This window comes from Xiphias gladius, chromosome 13 (genome assembly GCF_016859285.1).
Source record: "Xiphias gladius isolate SHS-SW01 ecotype Sanya breed wild chromosome 13, ASM1685928v1, whole genome shotgun sequence".
Lineage (NCBI taxonomy): Eukaryota > Metazoa > Chordata > Actinopteri > Istiophoriformes > Xiphiidae > Xiphias > Xiphias gladius.
The window spans coordinates 4,456,013-4,476,363 of NC_053412.1; the positions used below are offsets into that span (position 1 = coordinate 4,456,013).

The 20,351-nt window shown below is 42.8% G+C and overlaps 1 protein-coding gene across 1 annotated transcript in view; it reads right to left on the reverse strand.

Moving 5' to 3' along the window:
- The window catches only part of LOC120798198 (receptor tyrosine-protein kinase erbB-4-like), a 230,354-nt gene that overhangs the window by 86,017 nt on the left and 123,986 nt on the right, over nt 1–20,351 (reverse strand). Inside the window, exon 3 of the mRNA XM_040142305.1 lies at nt 5,407–5,593. Within this exon, the coding sequence (XP_039998239.1) occupies nt 5,407–5,593 (187 nt within the window). The remainder of the gene's footprint in view (nt 1–5,406; nt 5,594–20,351) is intronic.

The following is a 20,351-nucleotide window of genomic DNA, read 5'->3' on the forward strand; positions in this document are numbered from 1 at the left end:
GGCATCCCATTGTGTGTCTGCATATCAATGAATGTCACCTTTTTTTAACGAGATGTTCTTCGCTGTGTTATCTTGTCTGCTCTTCAGAAGAGACACCGAGCAACAAGAGGCAGCAGGTTATTGTGGTTCTTTTGGCTGGGCTGTATTTTCTCCATAACTGAGATGACTCAGGCATGTTCAACAAAGATGATTTCCAACCTGGCCTGGCAGGAAAGTTCATATCTAAGAGGCGCCTGTTGTATTACATTACATAACATTGGAGTGGGGTTTTTTTTTTTGTTTTCAAAAAGGAAGGCTGGTGCTTTGGTCTTTCAACACTCCAAAAAAGGGGGTAAAGATGAAAGAAAAAAAGAAAAACTTTATTTCACAAGCAGACTGAAGGGATCTCTTGCTTTGCAGATCCACGACTGCAGCATTTTCTGGGGTAGCAAAGCAGCGTTTGAAGCTCGGAGATATGTTTTAATCATTTGGCGCCTTAATGATGACACTAGATTCATTATTAATGGGCCCCGTTCCTCTACTCTCCCTCTGCCTCATAACAGTCCGGAGTGAGCGTGGGTATTAGCATTAGCCGCTTTTACTGTATTTGATCTTTCTGTAATTACACCACATTTTGGAGATCACACCACAAGCTTTATGTTAAGTAAAGAGGCCTTGGAAGTAGGTTTTTTTTTTTCTATACAAAAATTCTAAACAAAATGACCATGGTTAATTTGATCCCCTTTCTCTTTTTCACAGGAGGGAAATCGTGAATTCTTCTCAAACCTGGCATTGAAATGTGTATAAATATGGCCAGGCAAAGTCCCTAACGTTCATTGTGTACAAGTGTATCTCTCTTAAGCGCCAATTTCTGAAATGAAGATGAGGTGGAAGAAAGTTAAAAATGGAAACAAGCATGGATGCATAAAAAGACAACTGTCTTCATGTGAGCTGCGTTGCTGCAGGATTCTCCTTTCAGGTGTGTGCCTTTTTTTTTTTTCTTTTTAAATGAGCGGGAGGATATAATATTCTGATGTGTCGGATCTTCATACTTTCCACTGAAGGGATTTACTGTATAGATCAAATTCAGCCTTTGTGACACTTCTGAAAGCAACACTGAAGGAAACAGATTGCTAATTCTCAGGAGCTGAGAAATACAAAACAGCAAAGAGACTTTTTTATATTTCTGATTCTCATAAAACTAAATATTTACATACGGCAATTGCTGCGGGTAAATGAAACCATATTGTATCATCACTTTGCAGATCTCCTTAAATATGAAGAAAAATCTTCATTGGCTTTGCTGATTTAGCTGAGCAGAGTGACTGTGAAAATGAGAAACTGCTCTGAATGTTTGTAAACCGGCGAATCAATAGTCATGCTCTAAAATTGAAGATGCACACGGGGTTAATTATAACGAAGTCTATTAATCAATTCATCTCAACAGCAACTGCTGTTGGTAATTTGGCCTAAATGCATTCAAAATTCTCACAAAAATGCTGCAATTAGCAAGACAGCAGTGGTGAAATTATTAGCTTTAAATTAGAGGGTGTTTGGGCTGTTGCCAGGTTGTGAAACCATGGCAGTGTCATTACAGTCCCAGGGAGCCTAAAGGAAAGCAAAACAGGTGAGAAAGGCAGGGAGTTTAGAGAAAAAAGAAAGGGGGTGGCAGAAACTGGTAATTTGCTTCCTGAACACAGGCATTGGGGGGGGGCGCATTGCTGCCAGATGGGAAGTTGGAGTCAGAGCTCTCTTTGGGGCAAACTGAGCCATTTGGATCCCATCCAAATGGGCAATCTCGCAGGGTAGAAAAAAAAAAAATGCAAAAGCGCTCAAAAGCACAGCAAAAGTTAAGTGAAGAAAGAGGGGCAAACTGGATCTGAAACCCGCTTCACACATGCCACCGCATCAGCTCTGAAACTATTACGGTTGCTATTATCACCACTGCTGCACAGCATGGGGTAATTAGCCCTGTGTAGTGAGGCATGTTGTATGTATGCACCCGGTTCGTGTGGCTGCTGGTACATGTGTCGTGCATGTGTGTTATATGTCACGCAGCCTGACGCGGAGCTGCACGCGCATCACAGGGTAAAGCCGAACAAGTCGGTATCAGAGGAGTTTCTTTAACACAGATTACTCTATATCCCTGCTACTATAAAGACCAGCAGAATTGTATGCATACTGACTCAACAGCCAAATTGAATTCCACGCTTTCTGCAGACTCCCACTGTGTACTGAATCCACAGCGGGATAAAGTAGCAGAGAAGCTGTTGCTTAATGCATTGTGTGCAGTGAGAAATGCTGAATATATACCCGCTCGGGCACGTACAGTATATATCCCCTCTATATATGGTGGAAGAGGTAAGTGGTGATAGGCTGCGAAGTGAACTACAAGCAATACATGAATCGAAGCAAACGTGTGTGGTAGCTTCCATATCGGCGTTAAAGAGCGAGAATAATCTACTGGCCTTAATTGTAAGTTTAGAAGAGAGAATATTTTATTTTCTGCTTTTTTGTCCCAGGCAAAGGAGTGAAGGGAATCAAGAGGAACAGTACTGATCCATATGCATGGGTGGATCTGGTGTAATTGCAGCGCTGGGGTGCGCCGGGATCAGATGGTATGGACCAAAGGGCTAGCGATGCGAGGCATCATCCCGAGTATGTGCTAAAATAAGAGACGTGTGGAGTGCCAGCCAGACAGGCACGCGGGGAGCCGGTGGAGAGCCCGAATCACAGCGGTGAACCAGAGGTAAATTCTGCTTCTGAGGATCCACACAGTCTTCAAATGTTTCAAGAAAATAGGAGAAACTCAGAGATGCAGAGTATGCATCGTAGACATAAATAGTGCAAGGTATGAAAGGATTACTTGCAGATACCAAAAGTAAGTATGTGCTATTCCAGTTACATCAAGAAAAACATCCGGGTCTGTATGTTGGCTGGACTTGTTGGTCCTTCTATAAGGCAGAAAACAGCCGAAAGGCATTAGTCCGGTAACTGCATCATTGCCTCATTCCTGGAAGCTTATGAAGTACCATGATCATGCAGCATTTTCACCTTAGGGGGAACAGGGGAAAGTCATGAGACGTCCATGGTAGATGGAAAAATCATCATGAGTTGCCCATCATGGGTCATTTGGGGATAAAGGTCCACTTATGCCTCCCTCTTTTCATAGGGGGTGGTCAAAATGGAAGGCACCCTCCTGCTTTACCAGCTTAGAGTGTCAGCTTGCCCTCTCAGGCGTCCTTTATCACCATGTTCAGACTCCATGAAACAATGCTTATTTCACTAAATCTGTCATGTGCTTTAATATGGATCAATGTTTCATCCCCCACCATCAATCACACAAACACTCCTGCAGAGTCAATGGCATAAGAGCCCAGGATAAATTTCTCCTGTCCAACTTTCTCAACACTGATGTTTTTTCCTGTATTGAGGTTTTTTTTTTCTGCGCTTGGTGAACATTTGCTGCGTTTGTACTAAATTCCCAAAACTTACAAAGGGTGGTCCGGGACGGCAGAGACACATGACTTGTGTTTTACACTGCAATTAATTTTGTTCCTCTGTGAAAAATGTGACACAGAATTGTCAGCGGGAGGAAATGCAGGATAGATGCAGGATAAATCGCAATGCCCACGGGAGAGCAGTGTGAAGCCGGCAGATCGATGCCACAGAAGGAGCCTGAGGCAAAATACAACAAAGGGGGATACAGCAGAGGCGTCCTGGTTTCTTGGCAGTTTAGGACACATAGCACGTGGTCGGTCTGTGGTGGGATTGAGCCCAGTTTTCCTTGTTTCATGCTCTAGCACTCTCTTCAGCAATTTCATGCCATGGTACTACCTTAAAGGTGCTATATGTAGCCGTTTTTGCATTGTTAAAACATTAGATACTAACAGATTACTTTTACATCAGCATGGACAAATTGTCAGGAGGACTGGCAGCTTCTGCACCCATTTGCTTCTGTTCTTTGGCTGTGCTTTGAAGGACACACGTGTTGAGTTTTTCCACTGGCCATGGTGAGATGCTCTAAAAGATTTCTCTCCATTCACGCTGGAAGAAGAGCGCTCTTTGCCTGTTTTTCTGCCACAAAGAAGTCCAGCAAATTTCATCCAAAATCTGACTGGATAAAACCAAATAAAACCATTGGAAGCATCCCATTGTCCCCTTCACGGTCTTGTTTTTTTTTAAATTACAAAGACTGAGTGAATTTAAAAGGGATGCGTAAAACTATTTCTTTTCCTACACCCCCTTTTCTTTATTAACTCCACGTTTAATACCGTACATCAAATGTTCAAGCATTCAGTACATCAGCATTGGACATCCTGGAACACGTTTCATTCCTGACCTACGTCCCATACACGCAGCTTCTCTCTGTTTACCGTCTTCTCTGTCACTCTAGACAGCAGGGCATCAAATAGAGCAAAAAAATTCTGTAAAAGAAACAGAATGACCCTCAGACTGCTTCTCTTCAGATTGTATGTGACAGTTGTCCCTCAGCCAGTCCTTCTCCTATGACAGCTTGTGTTTCTTTCCTGGGGCAATGGTAATGCCGCCGCCAGGACAGAAGAAAAAGGCAACCCCTGACTCCTGATGTGCTGGAAAAAAGTGAACCTTTTAGCAGGCTGACTGCCATTGCAGCTCAATCTGGAAGGATTACATGTATGATTTACACAGATAATGACTAAATTGGCTATTTGGAGAAAATCTGGAAGGAGCAGTGAGAGGAGATTCAGCGTGAAGACAATGAAGTGGGTTCTTTAAAAATGAATAAAGCAGACAGACAGAAGATGGTGTTAGCTTCTATTAGTCTGACTGGAGTTGGAAGGTCACCCGGCCCCTGGGTAAAACCAAATGACAAAGATGAAATGATGCTGTGGTGTTTATTTAAAGGTCTGACACCAAGAAATTAATGCAGACTAAAGCTACCCTTTGCAGATTTCTCACACGAGAAAAAAAAACAGCTGATCCATTAAAACATAATAACCACAACCACATCCAAAAAGTTACTACGTGATAGAAGCCTATTTTTCAGAGTGTAAACAAAAATGTAATTAAGGGGAAAGTAGGACTTTTCACAGACACTAGATCCTTCTACATAGCGACACAGAAGATTAATTTGCCCGGATGGCAGATACATAGCTTCAAAAGTTGAGTTGCAATTTTGTGACTTAATTAAAAAGGCCCTATTAAATATGTATATGTGGGTGTAAAAACAAATCAAGCATAAGCATTTATAGTGCAAGAAATGGCAACTTAAAAATGTATCCATGATTCACAAAATCAGTCTTTTACTCTAATTTTGCTCCATTTATCTCGTAAGAGTGGAAGTGAAACAGAAGAACAAGAGACAAAAGCGCAAGAGTTTTACACTGACATGATGATTAAGCAGCAGGTCGTTAAATATTCCCACGCTCATGCCATCATTCTTACCTGTGAGGTTGCGCAGGCCCAGCTGTCTCAGGCCGTGATACCCGTCCCGCCTGTAGTTGAGGAAGATGGCCAGGGCGTAGCGGCCCTCGTACAGTTTGGTGCCGCGGATGATCCGTAGGTTCTCCAGCAGCAGGTAGTCGAACTGGTTTAGGGCCACCAACACATAGCCGGTCACCTCTCTGATTGACTGCATGATTTTAAAAAAAAAAAAAAAAGAGAGGTGTATATTTAAAATGCATTGTGACGCAGGGGATTTGATGCCTTCGGGTTTTAAAAAAGAAAAGGAAAGACGATTGAGTATCATAAAATTCTATGAGATCTGAAATCCATATCACATGTTCCAAAATGATATGAATACCATTTCCGCCAACACAAACATATCATCAAACAGTAATGTCTACGCAAAGGAACCAGCTATGAAAAAGGCAGCACAGTATCCCTAGAATTATATCTGTAAAAGCCAATTCTACAACTCGTCCAGTCCAGATTTACGTCCAGTGCCAACCTTTAGTGCCACAGCAGGAAGTAGTGTGCCCGGTATATAGCAAGGGAAAGTAAGGACACATAAGTCAGCGTGTTGGATGGTCATCAGACTTTTATCCAGGAGATCGAATTTGCATCCTTTCACAGACCAGCAATTGAGGTTTCCCTTACTCGAACACTAACCCCGACCCTCTAACCCCTAACTGTAACCACATTCTTACCTAAAGTTTTTTTTTTTCCACTACCGCCATCTTTCCCCAACTTAACCATACCATAGCTGCCACGTAAAGATATTGCAGAAAGGGAGAAATTTTAAAAATGTTGGCTTTGAATGTAATCTGGAGTTTCACAGAATATGGACATTCTGTGGAAGCTAATATTGGAAATTAAAACCTAAAACTAATAGTAGAAAACAACCCTAATATGACTGAAGTGTTGTTGGGGTTGAATACGCTATACACCACCTTGAAACTTCACATCAACACCTCTTCTATTTCAGTGCATTTTTTTTAGCCATGTCTGCCTCATGGAATACACTTAAGGTGGCAATGCTTTCCGCACATTTTCTGTGCGTGGAGCACGTCATTTGCATTTTGAAATGTCAATCTCATGAAAAATTTGGACATACAATCCAAAATGATTAAAATGTCAGCTGGGTCGCAGACTGATTACACATCTCCTTTGATTAGAGTCTTTCAGCTGTTATTTAGGGCGTGAGAAGCCATGATATTAGCAGGTATGACATTTGTAGAGCCAATAACAAATCACACCTTTAAAAAAAATATTATATTATAATATCAAGTTGATAAGCCTTGGCTGAACGCCTGAGTCACACATATTTAATATATGGAAAATATAATTCCGGTGTGCTAAAAGCCTTGCTAAAGAGCACGGCAGACCTCAACTATCTGCCTCATCTTGCATCAACTGACCTTTTCACAACTCATTTGAAATCAGACAGATTACCTCTGTGTTATGAACTTGATGGGGCAAATTAATTCAACTGTAAAGTCGGGCTGAAGGATGGGGCCAAGGCTAGCACTTTAAATTTTGGAATATTCTTATTTTATATCTCCAGAGAAGTCCTCGGGTCCTCAGCCCCCGGTTCATCTCAAAATAATTTAGAAAAAAAAACAGACAGGACAACGATACCTTGCACTGTGTTATCACGTCAACAGATAATAGCCCTACTGGGGAAAGCTGCGAAAAAAACTCCTTTTAGCTGACAGCCCTATTAATCAATTTTGGCAGGAAAATCACATCTTTACATACAACATCATTATCGGATACTCAAACTTAGCTTGACGTGTGTATGTGCATGTATTTGTATGTCTTCTAATACACAACTTGCTCCCTTATTGCTACAGCGCCATGTCTGTGGCCATACAATATTTATCTGAGTCAATCAAACAACAGTACAAGCTTACTTTTACACACACACACACACACACACACACACACACACACACACACACACACACACACACACACACACACACACACACACAAAACACACTTACAGCAGCTGTTAAATGGCACACTAACACATTTTACCGATCACCACTCAGAAGCATAATTAGAACACTACATTTAAAAGTTTTGGGAAAAAAGGAAACAGATCTACTGACAGACAGAATTATTCCAGTCTCTTTTTTTCTTTTTTCTTTTTTGTTCTCCCCAGTTTAGTCAATTTTTTTTCAATCGGTTGTCTTGATATACACAAAGCCAACAGCCACTTCCTTTCACAAGCGGGGCAGGGGTGCCAACCTCACGGCCTGACACATAGAGAGATTCATAATATCTCTCTATATGTGCTGAAGCTTCCGGCTTCCTTTGGTACCAAGACCAACCAGTAGGAGTCACTTGTGCAGCTACAAGGACTTGATCCCCCACTGACTTCCCACCAAAAAAAAAAAAAACACAATAGAGCTGGCTTTCACATTTTTATGTTTAAGTCTTATATATGAGCTCAACACAGTAGAAAACTCCTTTAGAAAGCTGTCAAAAGGCGTTTTAAATATCCAGTGACAGGGCATGACGGAAAAAGGTTCTGAAGCAACGGGCAGCTACAGAGACATCCTAATGACCAGAGACAGGCTAGTAATGATGGGGATGATTGGTTGGGAGGGAGGGAAGAAATGAGTAATGCGAGGTTTGATTGGCTGCTGACCCCTGGGGGACTCCAGTGGAGACTGACAGTTGGGACGCAGCACGTGGAGTGGCTGCATTTCAGGATAATAGCAGGTAACTGAGATTAGCCTCTATATTGAGCGCTCAGCAAACACTGCGCACCTGCCAAATTGGCCTATTGTAACACTAACACAATAGGAAGGAAACAGACAGCGGAGGTGCTTATTAGGAAGATTACAATGTGTCAATCACCTGAAGAGAGAAAGAATAACATAATAAAAGAGCAGTAGAATCCATTTCAGTGGAGGCTTTGATTAGCATACTTATTGCAAAAAGGATTTCTATTGTGAGGTACTCCACCGCCTGTCAAAAGCCCCTTGGTGATTTAATTTTCTGTCAAATATGTTATGTTTGGTGTGTTATTTTTTAATGTTTGTTAGGGAGTCCCAAGTTGAACGACTTTATGCAACTCTATGCAACTTATGAGTCAGCTTCTAAAAACAAAGCGCAAAGAAGAGGCTTTTCCTCTCCGGGGGGCTTGCTGATCCGGTCCCGTGGTTGGAAGTCATGCTGTTTCATCACTTCGACCCCACTGCGACCCCATGTTTACTCCTGGGGGCCTGGGTGCCCCGCGAGCTCGCCCTGCTATCATGAACCCGGCCGTATCCCCCGGGTGCCTGCCAGTGGCGCTATGACCGGGAACGGGGGAGGCTGCGGCGCAACCCGGGTCCAGCTGTAGGCACGCAACTCGGCTGCTGGCAGACTCCACAGTGCTTCCACTGTGCCCCCTTCTCCCGGCCTGCCTCCGGGACCCGCTGGCAAAACCAAAGAAAAACTGTTTCCCTGTTGCTTGGCAACCGCAGGAAAGCCTTCCAGCAGGAGAGAGGGAGAGCAAAGACGGAGAAAGTAGGCAGAAGAAAGAAAAAAATAGACTTAGAAAGGATTTTTTGTTGTAATTTACCTAATTAAATTAAAGGATTACCCTTCCCTTTCTCACTAATTTTCCTTCGCTTTGACACTATTTAATTTCCTTCTGTTGCTGTAAATAATTTTTTTCCGAACGCCTTCTAGATCAATATTTATCTGCATTCCTCTGTGCTGGAGGAGGGAGGAAGCAGGGAGACAAAGAGGGAGGGAGGCCCGGAGGGAAGTAAACACAAGCACCTGCATTTCCCCTCCTGCCGCATCAACCGGGCTATGTTTCTGAAACACAAACACGCAAGCTGAAGGATGCAACTTGGAGAAGCTGTCCACCGCTGCCTTGTGGGCCATGTGCTCAAACTTAACAAGGCTGACAGTGGGCAGATAAACTGATGTTTTCCCCTCGTATTTATCCCAAAAATACACACTTAACAAGGTGAGGGAGAGGGCTAATTTGTACCAACAAAGTGCACGAACCCTCAATTGCTCACACGCACCTCATCCCCTGCATCCTCGTCTAAAATAACCCTTAGAAAAACTGACTAAAGTGGCTCCAAAAAGGGGAAAAAGAGCTAAAATCTTGCAACATTCTGGCACAAGTCCAGGTCATTATTTTCGATATCCTCTCAGCTGAATCTTTTGATTTCAGCTTGACTCTGATGGATCAGAGTGTTATGCTTTTGTGAGAGCCACAAAGGGTTTGTGCAGAATTTTGCTCTGTTCCCCACTAAATCGCACAATCTGAACACACATACAGGCCTCATATATTCTGACGTCAATGTGGTATAAAAAAAAAAAAAAAAAAAAAAACACTGCCAGAAGGCACAGACAAGACTTAGTTGACAGAGGTCAACTACCCATAATGCACTGCAAGTTCAACGTTTCCTCTAGCACTTTTCTCCATCAATCGCATGCAATTAGTGTGGAGCGCTCAGTCAAACAGAATCCTGTGCATTCCCGACGGGCTTATTCCCTCTCTTCTTGCGATTTACCTCTGAGCGAAATTTGAATTTCACATGTTGGTAAATTACTCTGTGTCTCCAGGATACACTGCATTGAGACCGAGGCAAGGGAGCCAAAAGTGCTTTATTTACTCCGCACAACATAATCACGATAGAAGACGCCTGTGCTGTCTTGGAAACAGAAACTGCTTGATGTGAGGCAGAGTTGCTGTGCTCAGGCACTCGTAACCCCTCCAGATATGTGGAAATGTTTTCAGTGTCTCACAGTACGGAGTCACAGCTATTCAGCTTGCATTGCACTATATACTAATTCCAATTCGGAGGGACCACTTCTATTCAAGCCAATATTGAAATGAACTAACAGTTGTTTTTGCAAAGTTAATTTTATCAGTTAATGAATTGAGACCTGCTTTGCTGGCGCGCACAGTCGGCCGTTTTCTGTCGTGATTCAGCGACAGTCGGTGAAGAGAAAGTAGAAGCGTAAGAGGTGAATACTAAAGCCAGAATGAAGATGAAGAGATAAAGGGACTATTGGCTCAGCAGCAGTCCGGAACCTCCAGCTTTAACTCAAATATGAATTAAAAGGCACTTATGTAAGCTAATCTACCAAATTGCAAGGTGTTTTCAGGCTAACAGCCTGTCAGGTCTGCAATAATTTATTCATCCAACTTGCTTTGCGGATACTCAGGAAACCTTGCCAATAGATCTGCATGCAAATTTCTCCGGTTTCAGTCTTCCCGAGAATCGCCACTGGGCTTCTCCCCAGATTTAGAGAATCAGAAAAAAAACATAAAATTGATCGACAACGTGGAAATGTTTGGAAGCCAAAAGCAGCTATGGTTGCGCATACATTTTTTTTTTACCAGCATTTCCTTCTCAAATGCAGTGAAGCAGAAGTATAAAGCTGTATAGAATGAAAATACTCAATTACTTTCCACCAATGTTTTTTTTTACCATTATGCTTGAGTTCTAAAATGTACACGCGGGTTTAAAATTAAACAAAGTGAATAAATGACTTGAAAAATCTATGCAAAAGAGCACTGAGACTGTCCTGGAGGCTGGTGGAAGCCCAGAGCCTTACACTGATTTTATTTGTATCCATCTATAGGTCTATTTGTAGTTTGGTGTGAACATTATTTTCCCCGTTTTTAGATGTTACTGAGTACTCTATGCAAGTGGGTTTATTTTCACCATGGGGTTAATTCTCGCTTATTTATTTTTAAATAATGTAATCTAATCTGGTCTCTCCCCCTCACACTGTTGCTTTCATCAGGCTAAGCGGATTTGGACAGGCTCCTAAACAACATCAGTGGGGCTAAGCAGCTGGATCTCTGAAAAACCATGGCTTTGTTATCCCAAAATAATGAGATATTTAAGTCTTGCTCACGAGAAAACAATATTTGATACCTTGAGATAACAATGTCAATCAATTGTTATCTCAGGATAGCAAACATAAGCACCACAAAATCGCAATTTGCTGTCTTGAGATAATGAGATCGTGAGACGGGATCACGTGAGAGCAGTTTGATATCTCGAGATCATGAGACAATTAAGTTTGATTCTCTAAAAATACTAGGAGTTGCTCTCAGTTACCATGAAAATGCAAACGTTAGACAGCAAGAGTGACAAAAGGCAATATTGAGCGAAAAAAGGCACCGCAGAAGAAGAAGGTATAGAAAGTCAAAGTGAAAGACTAAACAATAATCTAGAAAGAACAACAAGAGAGAAGTTTAGAGGCAGGGAAGCATTTGCAGAAAGTGCACACTGATAAGGGGAAAGAAGCGGAGTGCAGAGGAGATATATTTTAAAGCATAATTAATAGTGCACCTGTTCCTGTCATCTGGATGAGTGAGAGTGTAAATGAGGTAGAAGGCATGAGAAGGAGTGATAGAAGGAGAAAGGATTTTGTGAAGTAGGAGGAAAAGGAAGAAGGGTGGGGGCACAAGAGGAGGGGAGGGATAGATGGAGAGGGGAAGGTACACTACAGTGGAAAGGAGAGGAATAAGGGGGAAAAGGCATCATACAGGGAAGAAAAAAAGTGTAATGGCGCCATTATAAAATACAAGAGATGGGACACATATTATGGTGATTATGGCTCATTTCCATACATATAGAGCACTCTGCCAGTGAGTCAAGGAGAGTGCAGTGGCGCATGTCAGGGGCAAGACTGCCGCCTCTCAACAGTTTGATCCGAGCGGAGCGGCGGCGCAATCTGACTCCTCCACGCGGCGGCAAAGTCAATGGGCGGGCAGGGACCTGTTTACCAATTCACTTCAATGAGCTCTGTAAGAGAAGTACGCACTCCTTCACCTCATGCGACTGTTTGGCTGCCAAGTATGCTGAGAGCACTCGGGTGTGACATTCAAGATTTTGAGAAATCCTGTTTTAAAAAAAAAAAAAAATCAAGGCCTTTGAGACGAGGGCCATTGACTTTGAAATAAATGAAAATCCAGCAGCATGAAATGTCACCGTGAAACAGTCCTTCAGTGCAGGTATTTGTGCAGAGTTTAGGAGATTTTTTCTCTTTAAAGAACTTGTAAGGAACATCTCAAGTTTGTTGATAGTACCCTGAGGTACCCCTGTGAGATGAACCAACAGGGTGAAAACTGTGCGGCAGGGGGGAGGGTGGGGCTTTCGCTCACTTCAAATGGAAACCACATCAAAGGTGGCGGGGCGAGTGTTTTGAACCCACACACCACTTTTCATGTCGGTGGCACAGAGCGGCTTGAAATCTACTCCCTTTCAGGTGTTTAGCTTCTCCACCAGCACATTAGGGGAAAAGGAAAGTCAATTTCTCACTCAGTTCAATTAAAAGACTTTAATTGGAATCTACTCTCACACAGTGTCCTGAATCAAACTATGCCGTAATTGTGATCAAATACCAGGACGTCGAGGTTAAGACGAGACTGAAATCAGACAAAGGTTAATCAAAAGGGGATTTGTATTCTCTTTTAAATAAGACAGGAGTTTACTCATCTTCCAATTCAATTTTCTTAATTTAGACAGCGAGCAAGTAGAGAAGAGACCGAATTTGCTGGAGAAAACTCGTGCAAGAGATGGGAAATTATCCTAGTAAGAGCAATTTCCCTAAGTAATTAAAAATTAAAACCAAAATTGAAAACACTGATTTATAAATGCAGCAAAGTCTATGAAAAAAAACCCCACAATGTTTTACTGCTTTTTTTCCCCATGTTAGATCAGACTTACTGAAGGTAAGTATGAATGAATTGGAAGGCAAGTTTGGAGAGTCAGAGAGACGAACGGATATGTTTCAGTTTTAACACGGCTTGATACTGTTGACAGTGACTTTGGGACGACAGTGGCGTGTGCGTGTGATATCCAGCGGCGTGCCTCCAGCAGCAGCCGTGCTACAAGCCCTCGACGCTGATTTTTATTGTGTCAGACAGCGCGACAATCTCATATCGGCCCGTTTCATGAGTGGCGTCCGTGAGGCGTCTGTGTTGTCAAGACACATTTACAGTAAAGACCCCGACTCAGATATTAAAATTACCAAAGGGGAAAGTTTGCAGCGCATTAGCAGGCAAAACTAAAACAGCGACAGTGCGGTACAATATCTGATCCTTAAGCCGCAGTGAAAACACTTATACATAACTCATGAGGCAAAGCTGTTGTAGCAACCCCGCGACAGTCGCGCCGCGTATCGCATTATGCCGTAGCCTTTGGGGACGCTACATAATGTAGTTATGTGACAAAGCTAGTGCACGTCAGCCACAAGCTGGCTTCTGCGCGCTCGACGGTGGCTATGGAAGGAAAAAAGTGAGAAGCATGTTATCTCCTATAGCACTTAGCTCCTATATCTCGTATTTAAGTCCCCCATAATTCATGGTCTTCCCGTGGATTAGGACAGTGATTTTGAGAGCTGGCAGGATCCCCAACGGGAGGGGCCAATTTGCTGCACGGGGGGCCCGACGTGTGCGGCGAGAGCAGAAGAAAGGGGGAGCTTAGTGGCCTCCGGGGTCCAATGTCAGTTCACTCCTCTGGGGAAAAAAAAGGTGCTTAACGGCCCTTCCGAGTGATTGATGATTGGGCCTGGTGCAGCGGTAGGATGCAGCCATAGGTAGACAGTGCAGGACTTTGCTTGGATAATCAATTTATGTCAAAGGGAAAGAAGACAAAAAATGCATGAACTCCCAGTGCAGAGCGTGGTGAATGTATGGAAACGAAGTAGAATTTACAGATAATGACTGTGTTACGAGAGGCTGCAGAGGACATTAACAACACTCCCTTCCTCCCATATCATGCCAGAGCTGTATATGTTGAACATGTGTATTATTCTGTGCACAGAAGAGTGAAAAGGTGTTTATTTTAACTGCATTGAACCGGAACATAAAAAATTCATGCTGGATAAAGCAAATATAACGAGCACACCAGAGGTCTTAAAGGTTCAACTCAAAAGCCAAATGAGCAAGGTCTGACTTGTTTTGTTCTTTTTCCATTATTGACAAGCAAAACGTATAATCTGTAAACTACAAATACATTCAAGCCAGGCAAGCAGGCAGCTGTGGGACTGATTACAACCATGTCAGATTTGATCTGTCTTGTCTCTTTATATTGTGTGATTGCTAGTGTGTGTGTGTGTGTGTGTGTGTGTGTGTGTGTGTGTATTACTTGGGGAGGGTATTTGTCAGCCATTTTGCCTCAGAGGAAAAATGATGGCAGTGGCATCATCAGCGCTTGTGAAGCGCGCCACGTTTCAGCGCTAAACAACTTCATTACTCTGGAATCAAATTGCCCTAACCGGAGATGGATGTCCTGATTTGTGTCAACAGAAGGTGTGCGTGTATCTGTGCGTACGCATGTGCGTGTCTGTTCGTGGTTGTGTGTGTGCAGGCTACAGGTGCACTTTACAAATGCCAGTTACCAAGATTGCTCTATTTAATATGTCATATACAGCGTGTGGCAAGGCTGACGCCCAAACTCCTGAGTAAAAAGACAGAATACACCTGTTATGATTGTGGGAAATAATGACTCTTCTCTGTCAGAAACCAATGGGAGTTGTAGCGCGACGTCCTGAAAATATAAATAAATCCTCCAATGCTAAAGCTCGCACAACGGACAAATTCAAAGATGTGTTTCCTGTTTCGTTGCCTGCTCCAGCAGACTCGTGGGTCAGAGTTCGCCTTTGTTCAACTTCCACTGTCTGTATGTGCACAGACGGCTAGTGTGAAAGCTAGTGTGAGTCCACCTACATCCTAGACAATTGAAAAACTCCTTAAGGAACGTCTTCCACTCCATTCTTACTCTGGAGGCACCCATGGAGCAAAAGAGCAAAGCCTGCCCTGCAGAAATTAAAACCGCACAAGACTGTGATATTGTCTTGACAATGATACACATTTCTGTGATCAGATTTTTCCTGAAGCAAAGAGGTATATGTTTCAGACTGTGGTATAAAGCGGGTTCCAGCCATCTGGGTGGATGACTGAGCAGGATGGAAATACATGCAAAAACTTTTCAGCCAGTATGGAAATAACTCCAAAGGCATAAGTTGAGGAATATAGGAGGAGAGTGTTTGCTATCTGCATACATATTTCACAAGCATGTACAACACACGAGCTAATAATAAATAGGATGAACTTGACAGTGGCTCTAAAGGAATTACAGTCAATTCAGGACAGTGTAACAGCAGCAGAAAGATAAAGTAATGCGATGGAATAAACTGAAAGAAATATTCACACTCCAACCATCTTGGCTGATGTTTCACTCTATGACTCGCTGCGGGTGGCGTTGGGAGCTGGTTGTCTGATGCAATGTCTAGCAGGCAGTTTCTTTTTTTTTTTGCTGCTTTCGTTTTGTCTTTTAAACCCTTACACTGTTTTGCTGAGCCGACATAATTAGCCTGTAAGCTCCAATCTGGCAAGTATGACGGGAGCAGTCCAACCCGAACCACCCTCAAACACTGATTTCCAGGCATTTACTGCAACAAAAGTGACCGTCACTAATATTCAAAATGATTTAATACCAAAATATGCGTGTCATGTCTGGTAACTCTGTACATCACCCGTCTACTCTGGACAAAGCGCTCACTTATTGTACAGCCCTCACGACACAACGCCGACGATACCCAACATCAGACATGAGCCTGGCCAAATAAGGACAGTTACAGTTTACTGTCCACGTTTAGGCTGTGATAATGACAGTGCTTTTTTTTTTTTTTTTTTTTTTTCAAACTCCAAATTGTGATTTAGACTTGCACCACCAGTAAAGTTTTCGGAGAAAACTCTGCACGACGGCAGTTTTCTACCACTGGTAGCTCGTAAGGGCCCGCGACATCAGGGCTGGGAGTGAAGGGTCCCAAACTAACACGAACAGACTCATACTAACTTACCAGGGCATGGAGGCAGGCAGGCACACAAAAGACACCATGAGTCACACGGTGTAGACATATCACACACATACAGAAACATGCTCTCACTCACGCATACACAGCGTAAATGTCACCGAGGAACGCAATCTGTTCCTTCTACTCAGCATGGCGGGAGCAGCATGATGCAGGGCGTACTTTCTCAAAGCCAGCTGCGGAGGGCAGATATAGATAGAGGCATTGGGAGAAACAATTTACACACACCCATAAATTACTCCGTGGCTAAGATGCCTTTATAATATCTGGAAGGTGGCCACGGGGGGCGGCTGCTTGCTATAAATGGAACGATCGGTGTCACAAACGGGAAGCACAGTAAAGGTGTCGCTTGAGACTGCGCTGGGAGAAACTTTAGACCCCATCAGCTATGGCACCAGGCTGAATAAGAGCAGAGCCAAGAGGACAATAATAGCAGGCTGGTATTAAGGTATAACACCAATGATAGCATGCTCGGCCTGTCCCATTTAGTGCTCAGGTGCGCGTTCAAGCGCCACCTGGTACCAAGGCAGATGCATAAAAATACCGACGACCTGCACACATAACCCCGCACTTGATACACACTATTATCCTCACGCCATTTAGGAGAGGTATTTAGAGCAAAGGGTATCCCACAGTTCATCGTGGTCGGCTGCAGTCCAGCTGTCGGTGGCAGTACACAGAGAGCTGGTTTGCACAAACACGGCGAAGTTGAAACCATCGCTGTCATGACATGGTGGACCAAATGTGAATGCAATCAGCCGCCACACTTTATGAAATACAGGACTTGGGGGGTTTTTGAATGAAGTGATGGAAAATAAAGTTTCTTCTACATATACACACTGGTCAGGGTCTGAATAAATGCAACACAAAATTAGACAAACAAAACTAGAAGTTAAAAATCTCGGGTGCATCTTTTCGGCTCTGTCATTTTTTGAACCAGTCTCTTTTACCAAGATACAGATAACACCCACAAACAGTGGTGAAAGAACACTCAGATCCTTTACTTGAGTACACGTACACATGCATTTTATGAAAAATACAGACATTTAGAGAAAAATGTGTGCAATTATGTAAAATGTTATTCTGCAAAGGAACTAGCAGCTACAGCTGTCAGATAAATGTTGAAAAGTAAAAAGCGCAATGTTTCCCACTGAGATGTTGTGGAGTAGAGGTAAATTAGCATATAATGTAAATGCTCAAGTAAAATACAGTTTAACTACCTCAAAATTGTACATAAACACAGTACTTAAACAAATGCACTTAGTTCCTTCCCAACACAAAAGCTACTGTTTCTTTCTTTGGGAAAATAAAAAACAATTACACTGACCTTGTACCGTTTTCTACTACTAGCTTCTGGTGAGTAAGGGGAGTAGTGTGGTCCTATCTAAGACTCATACAGGACCACAGGTGAGGTTGCTACCATTCAAATCGTCCGCCAAACTACACAACAATTCCTATGCAGTTTTTGTTCTGCTCTAGTCTTTGTTTTTCTCTCTAACCTGCTCTGCAAATGCCTTTGTCTTCTTCTGGCATCTCGTGCCACTGTCATTACCCTAGGAATAATAAAAAGGTGTGCCAATGCGAGACTAGCAATGACGCGAAATGCTTTGCATGCACATAATGTGGGATTCGGAGTTCATATGCAAATGCTCCACTCTAATCAAAACTGGAACTCTAAGAATTCAACTACTGCTGGATACGCTATGTGGAAAATGCAGCGGCAAAAATCTTATACATCATTGTGAGTCACAAAATATGTAGGAAATGTCATCAAAATGCAATATGCATCCATAATATATCCTGCAGCAATGACACGCTGGCTTCAAAGAGGCATGTGATCTCAGCTCAGTTACACGAGCTTTGCTAAACTGTTTTCATAACATAACTCTTCATATGTTAGCAGCGAAGATCTGAGGATACCAGAAAGTTCACGGGAAGTTGTGGGAGACAAGACGGAGACAAAAAGAAACTCTGAAACACAAAAATATTTTGTGAGGGGGGTTATCTCTTGGCCCGGCTTCACTCTTCCCTGCAGAAATCTGAGGCTGCCGTTAGTACTCTCTGTGTTTCCCAACTGTCCAGGTGGTGCAGGAGGAAAAACAAGGATGTTGGGGGTTTCTTCTCGAAGAAAATGAAGACACAAAACTGTGGAGTCAAGTTGTGACAGGGCTAGTATCCCCGAAGTTGCGGCCCCAGCTGATGAGGCAAACAAAAGGGCTGTAAAACGTATCCTGACAACTTGATGAAGGCAAGTTTTACAATTTAGACTAAAAGTACAATTTTGACTTGAAAACAGCAGTTGATGGAACGATTTCACTATAAAGTCAAAGAGCAAGTACGTATATCACATTTCGTGGATCACTGACAGGAATATAAGCATAAAAGCATAAAAAGACAAACAGATAAAATTAGTAAAACTACTCTTAATTGAAATATGCTAAAATTCTGGCCAAATATATGAAGAAATTAGGAAATTATATTAGTACTAATATTTCTGTTGTAGTCAAACAAAGCTTTTTTAAATGTATTTATCATGAGATTATGAGAGAGAAGTTTTTTGGGAAAGCACAAAGTGCATCCGTATTTAATGCAAAATTTACAAAAAAATAAATAAATAAAGAGGTGTGTGTGTATATACACACACACACACACACACACACACACACACACACACACACACACACACACACACACACACACACACATATATATACAGTAGGTGTATGGTGAAAACTGAACTTCCACAGCTGCACTCTACCAGCACTCACTGAGGAAGGCTTTCAGTTATGTGGGAGTAAATGACCTCTGCAAAGCGCTAAAACTGCTGTAAGCTTAGCCTCTCAGCATTCACCATTATATAAAAAAAAGAAAAGAAAATCTAACTATTAATATCTTCATCTCTTCGATTTATGTCTTTGAAGATGAAGACCTGGATACTGTCATTAAAACCCACACGCCAGCGACAGGATAATTTTAGGACATGAAATTCAAGATAGCGCTCACTAATAAAACGATTTGCACCAGGTAATAAGATAGCTTTAGGTGTGTGTGAAGAGAAATGCCACACTGTTTGACACTCAGTGAATCAGAGCAAGTGGGGAATGAACAGGATTAGCTGTAGAGGAGGGGAAGAGACCGCTAGAACTTTATCCATTCCTCTCGGCCCCATGCTTCTGCCACCATAATTTGTGATAATGACGGCATCCCAGCAGGGCGACTCTGGGCAGAGTGATTCGGAATTGATTTAGTACATTAATTACGCCCCTGTTACGCCGATGTCATGGACAATATTTTACAATTTGATAAGCAAAAGACGCACCGTGGGATCATTTTGATGAATTGCGAGGGTTCGGTCGTGGCGCGCTTCCGTGGTCGTACCTTTTAATTTAAAGGTAATCACTTTCCCCCCACCACGCCGTGGAAGCAGCAAGACTTTAATTTCACCTCCGAGACCTCTGTTCTGCACTGTGTCTGCTTTGATCAGGCAGACAAAAAAGCGGGCATGCAGGAGACCTCGCACACAGCTCGTGCAGAGATGAATAGGTGAACAGGACAATCAGCCTCAATACTAGATGGCAGGTTGTGTGCATGCTAGTTTAAGGCGTGTGTTTGTGTGTCCGTGCATTTATTTCCATAATGTCCACTGTATGAATATGTGTGCGCATCTATTCCGGTGGGCTGGCCCCTCTACACCTCTCTCTGCACTGAAACAATGGCTCTCCAGTGCTGCAAGCTAGGCTACCAGAGGCCCGGTAACGAGCAGGAGCAGTGTCTCTGTCATGCCGCCGACCGAGCCCCAACATCCAAAGTGAGGAGCCGGAATTCCCACTGGAGTCAGGTCCAACAGTGGCAGCCCCACATTCTTATTTTGGGCTGTTCATCTTCACAGTTTTTGATAACTCTGTAAACAGCATGCATGGTATGTGTTATGTACGCCTCCGTTTTTATGTGTGCTTCTGCCTTACTTCTGTTTCTCCATGAGCTCAATCACACTTGCGTTAATGAAATTAAGCTCTTGGAGCGGTCTCGTTATGTCATTTACCAAAAATGCAACACTTTGTAATTTTGGAGCTACACAAAAATGGCTCTTC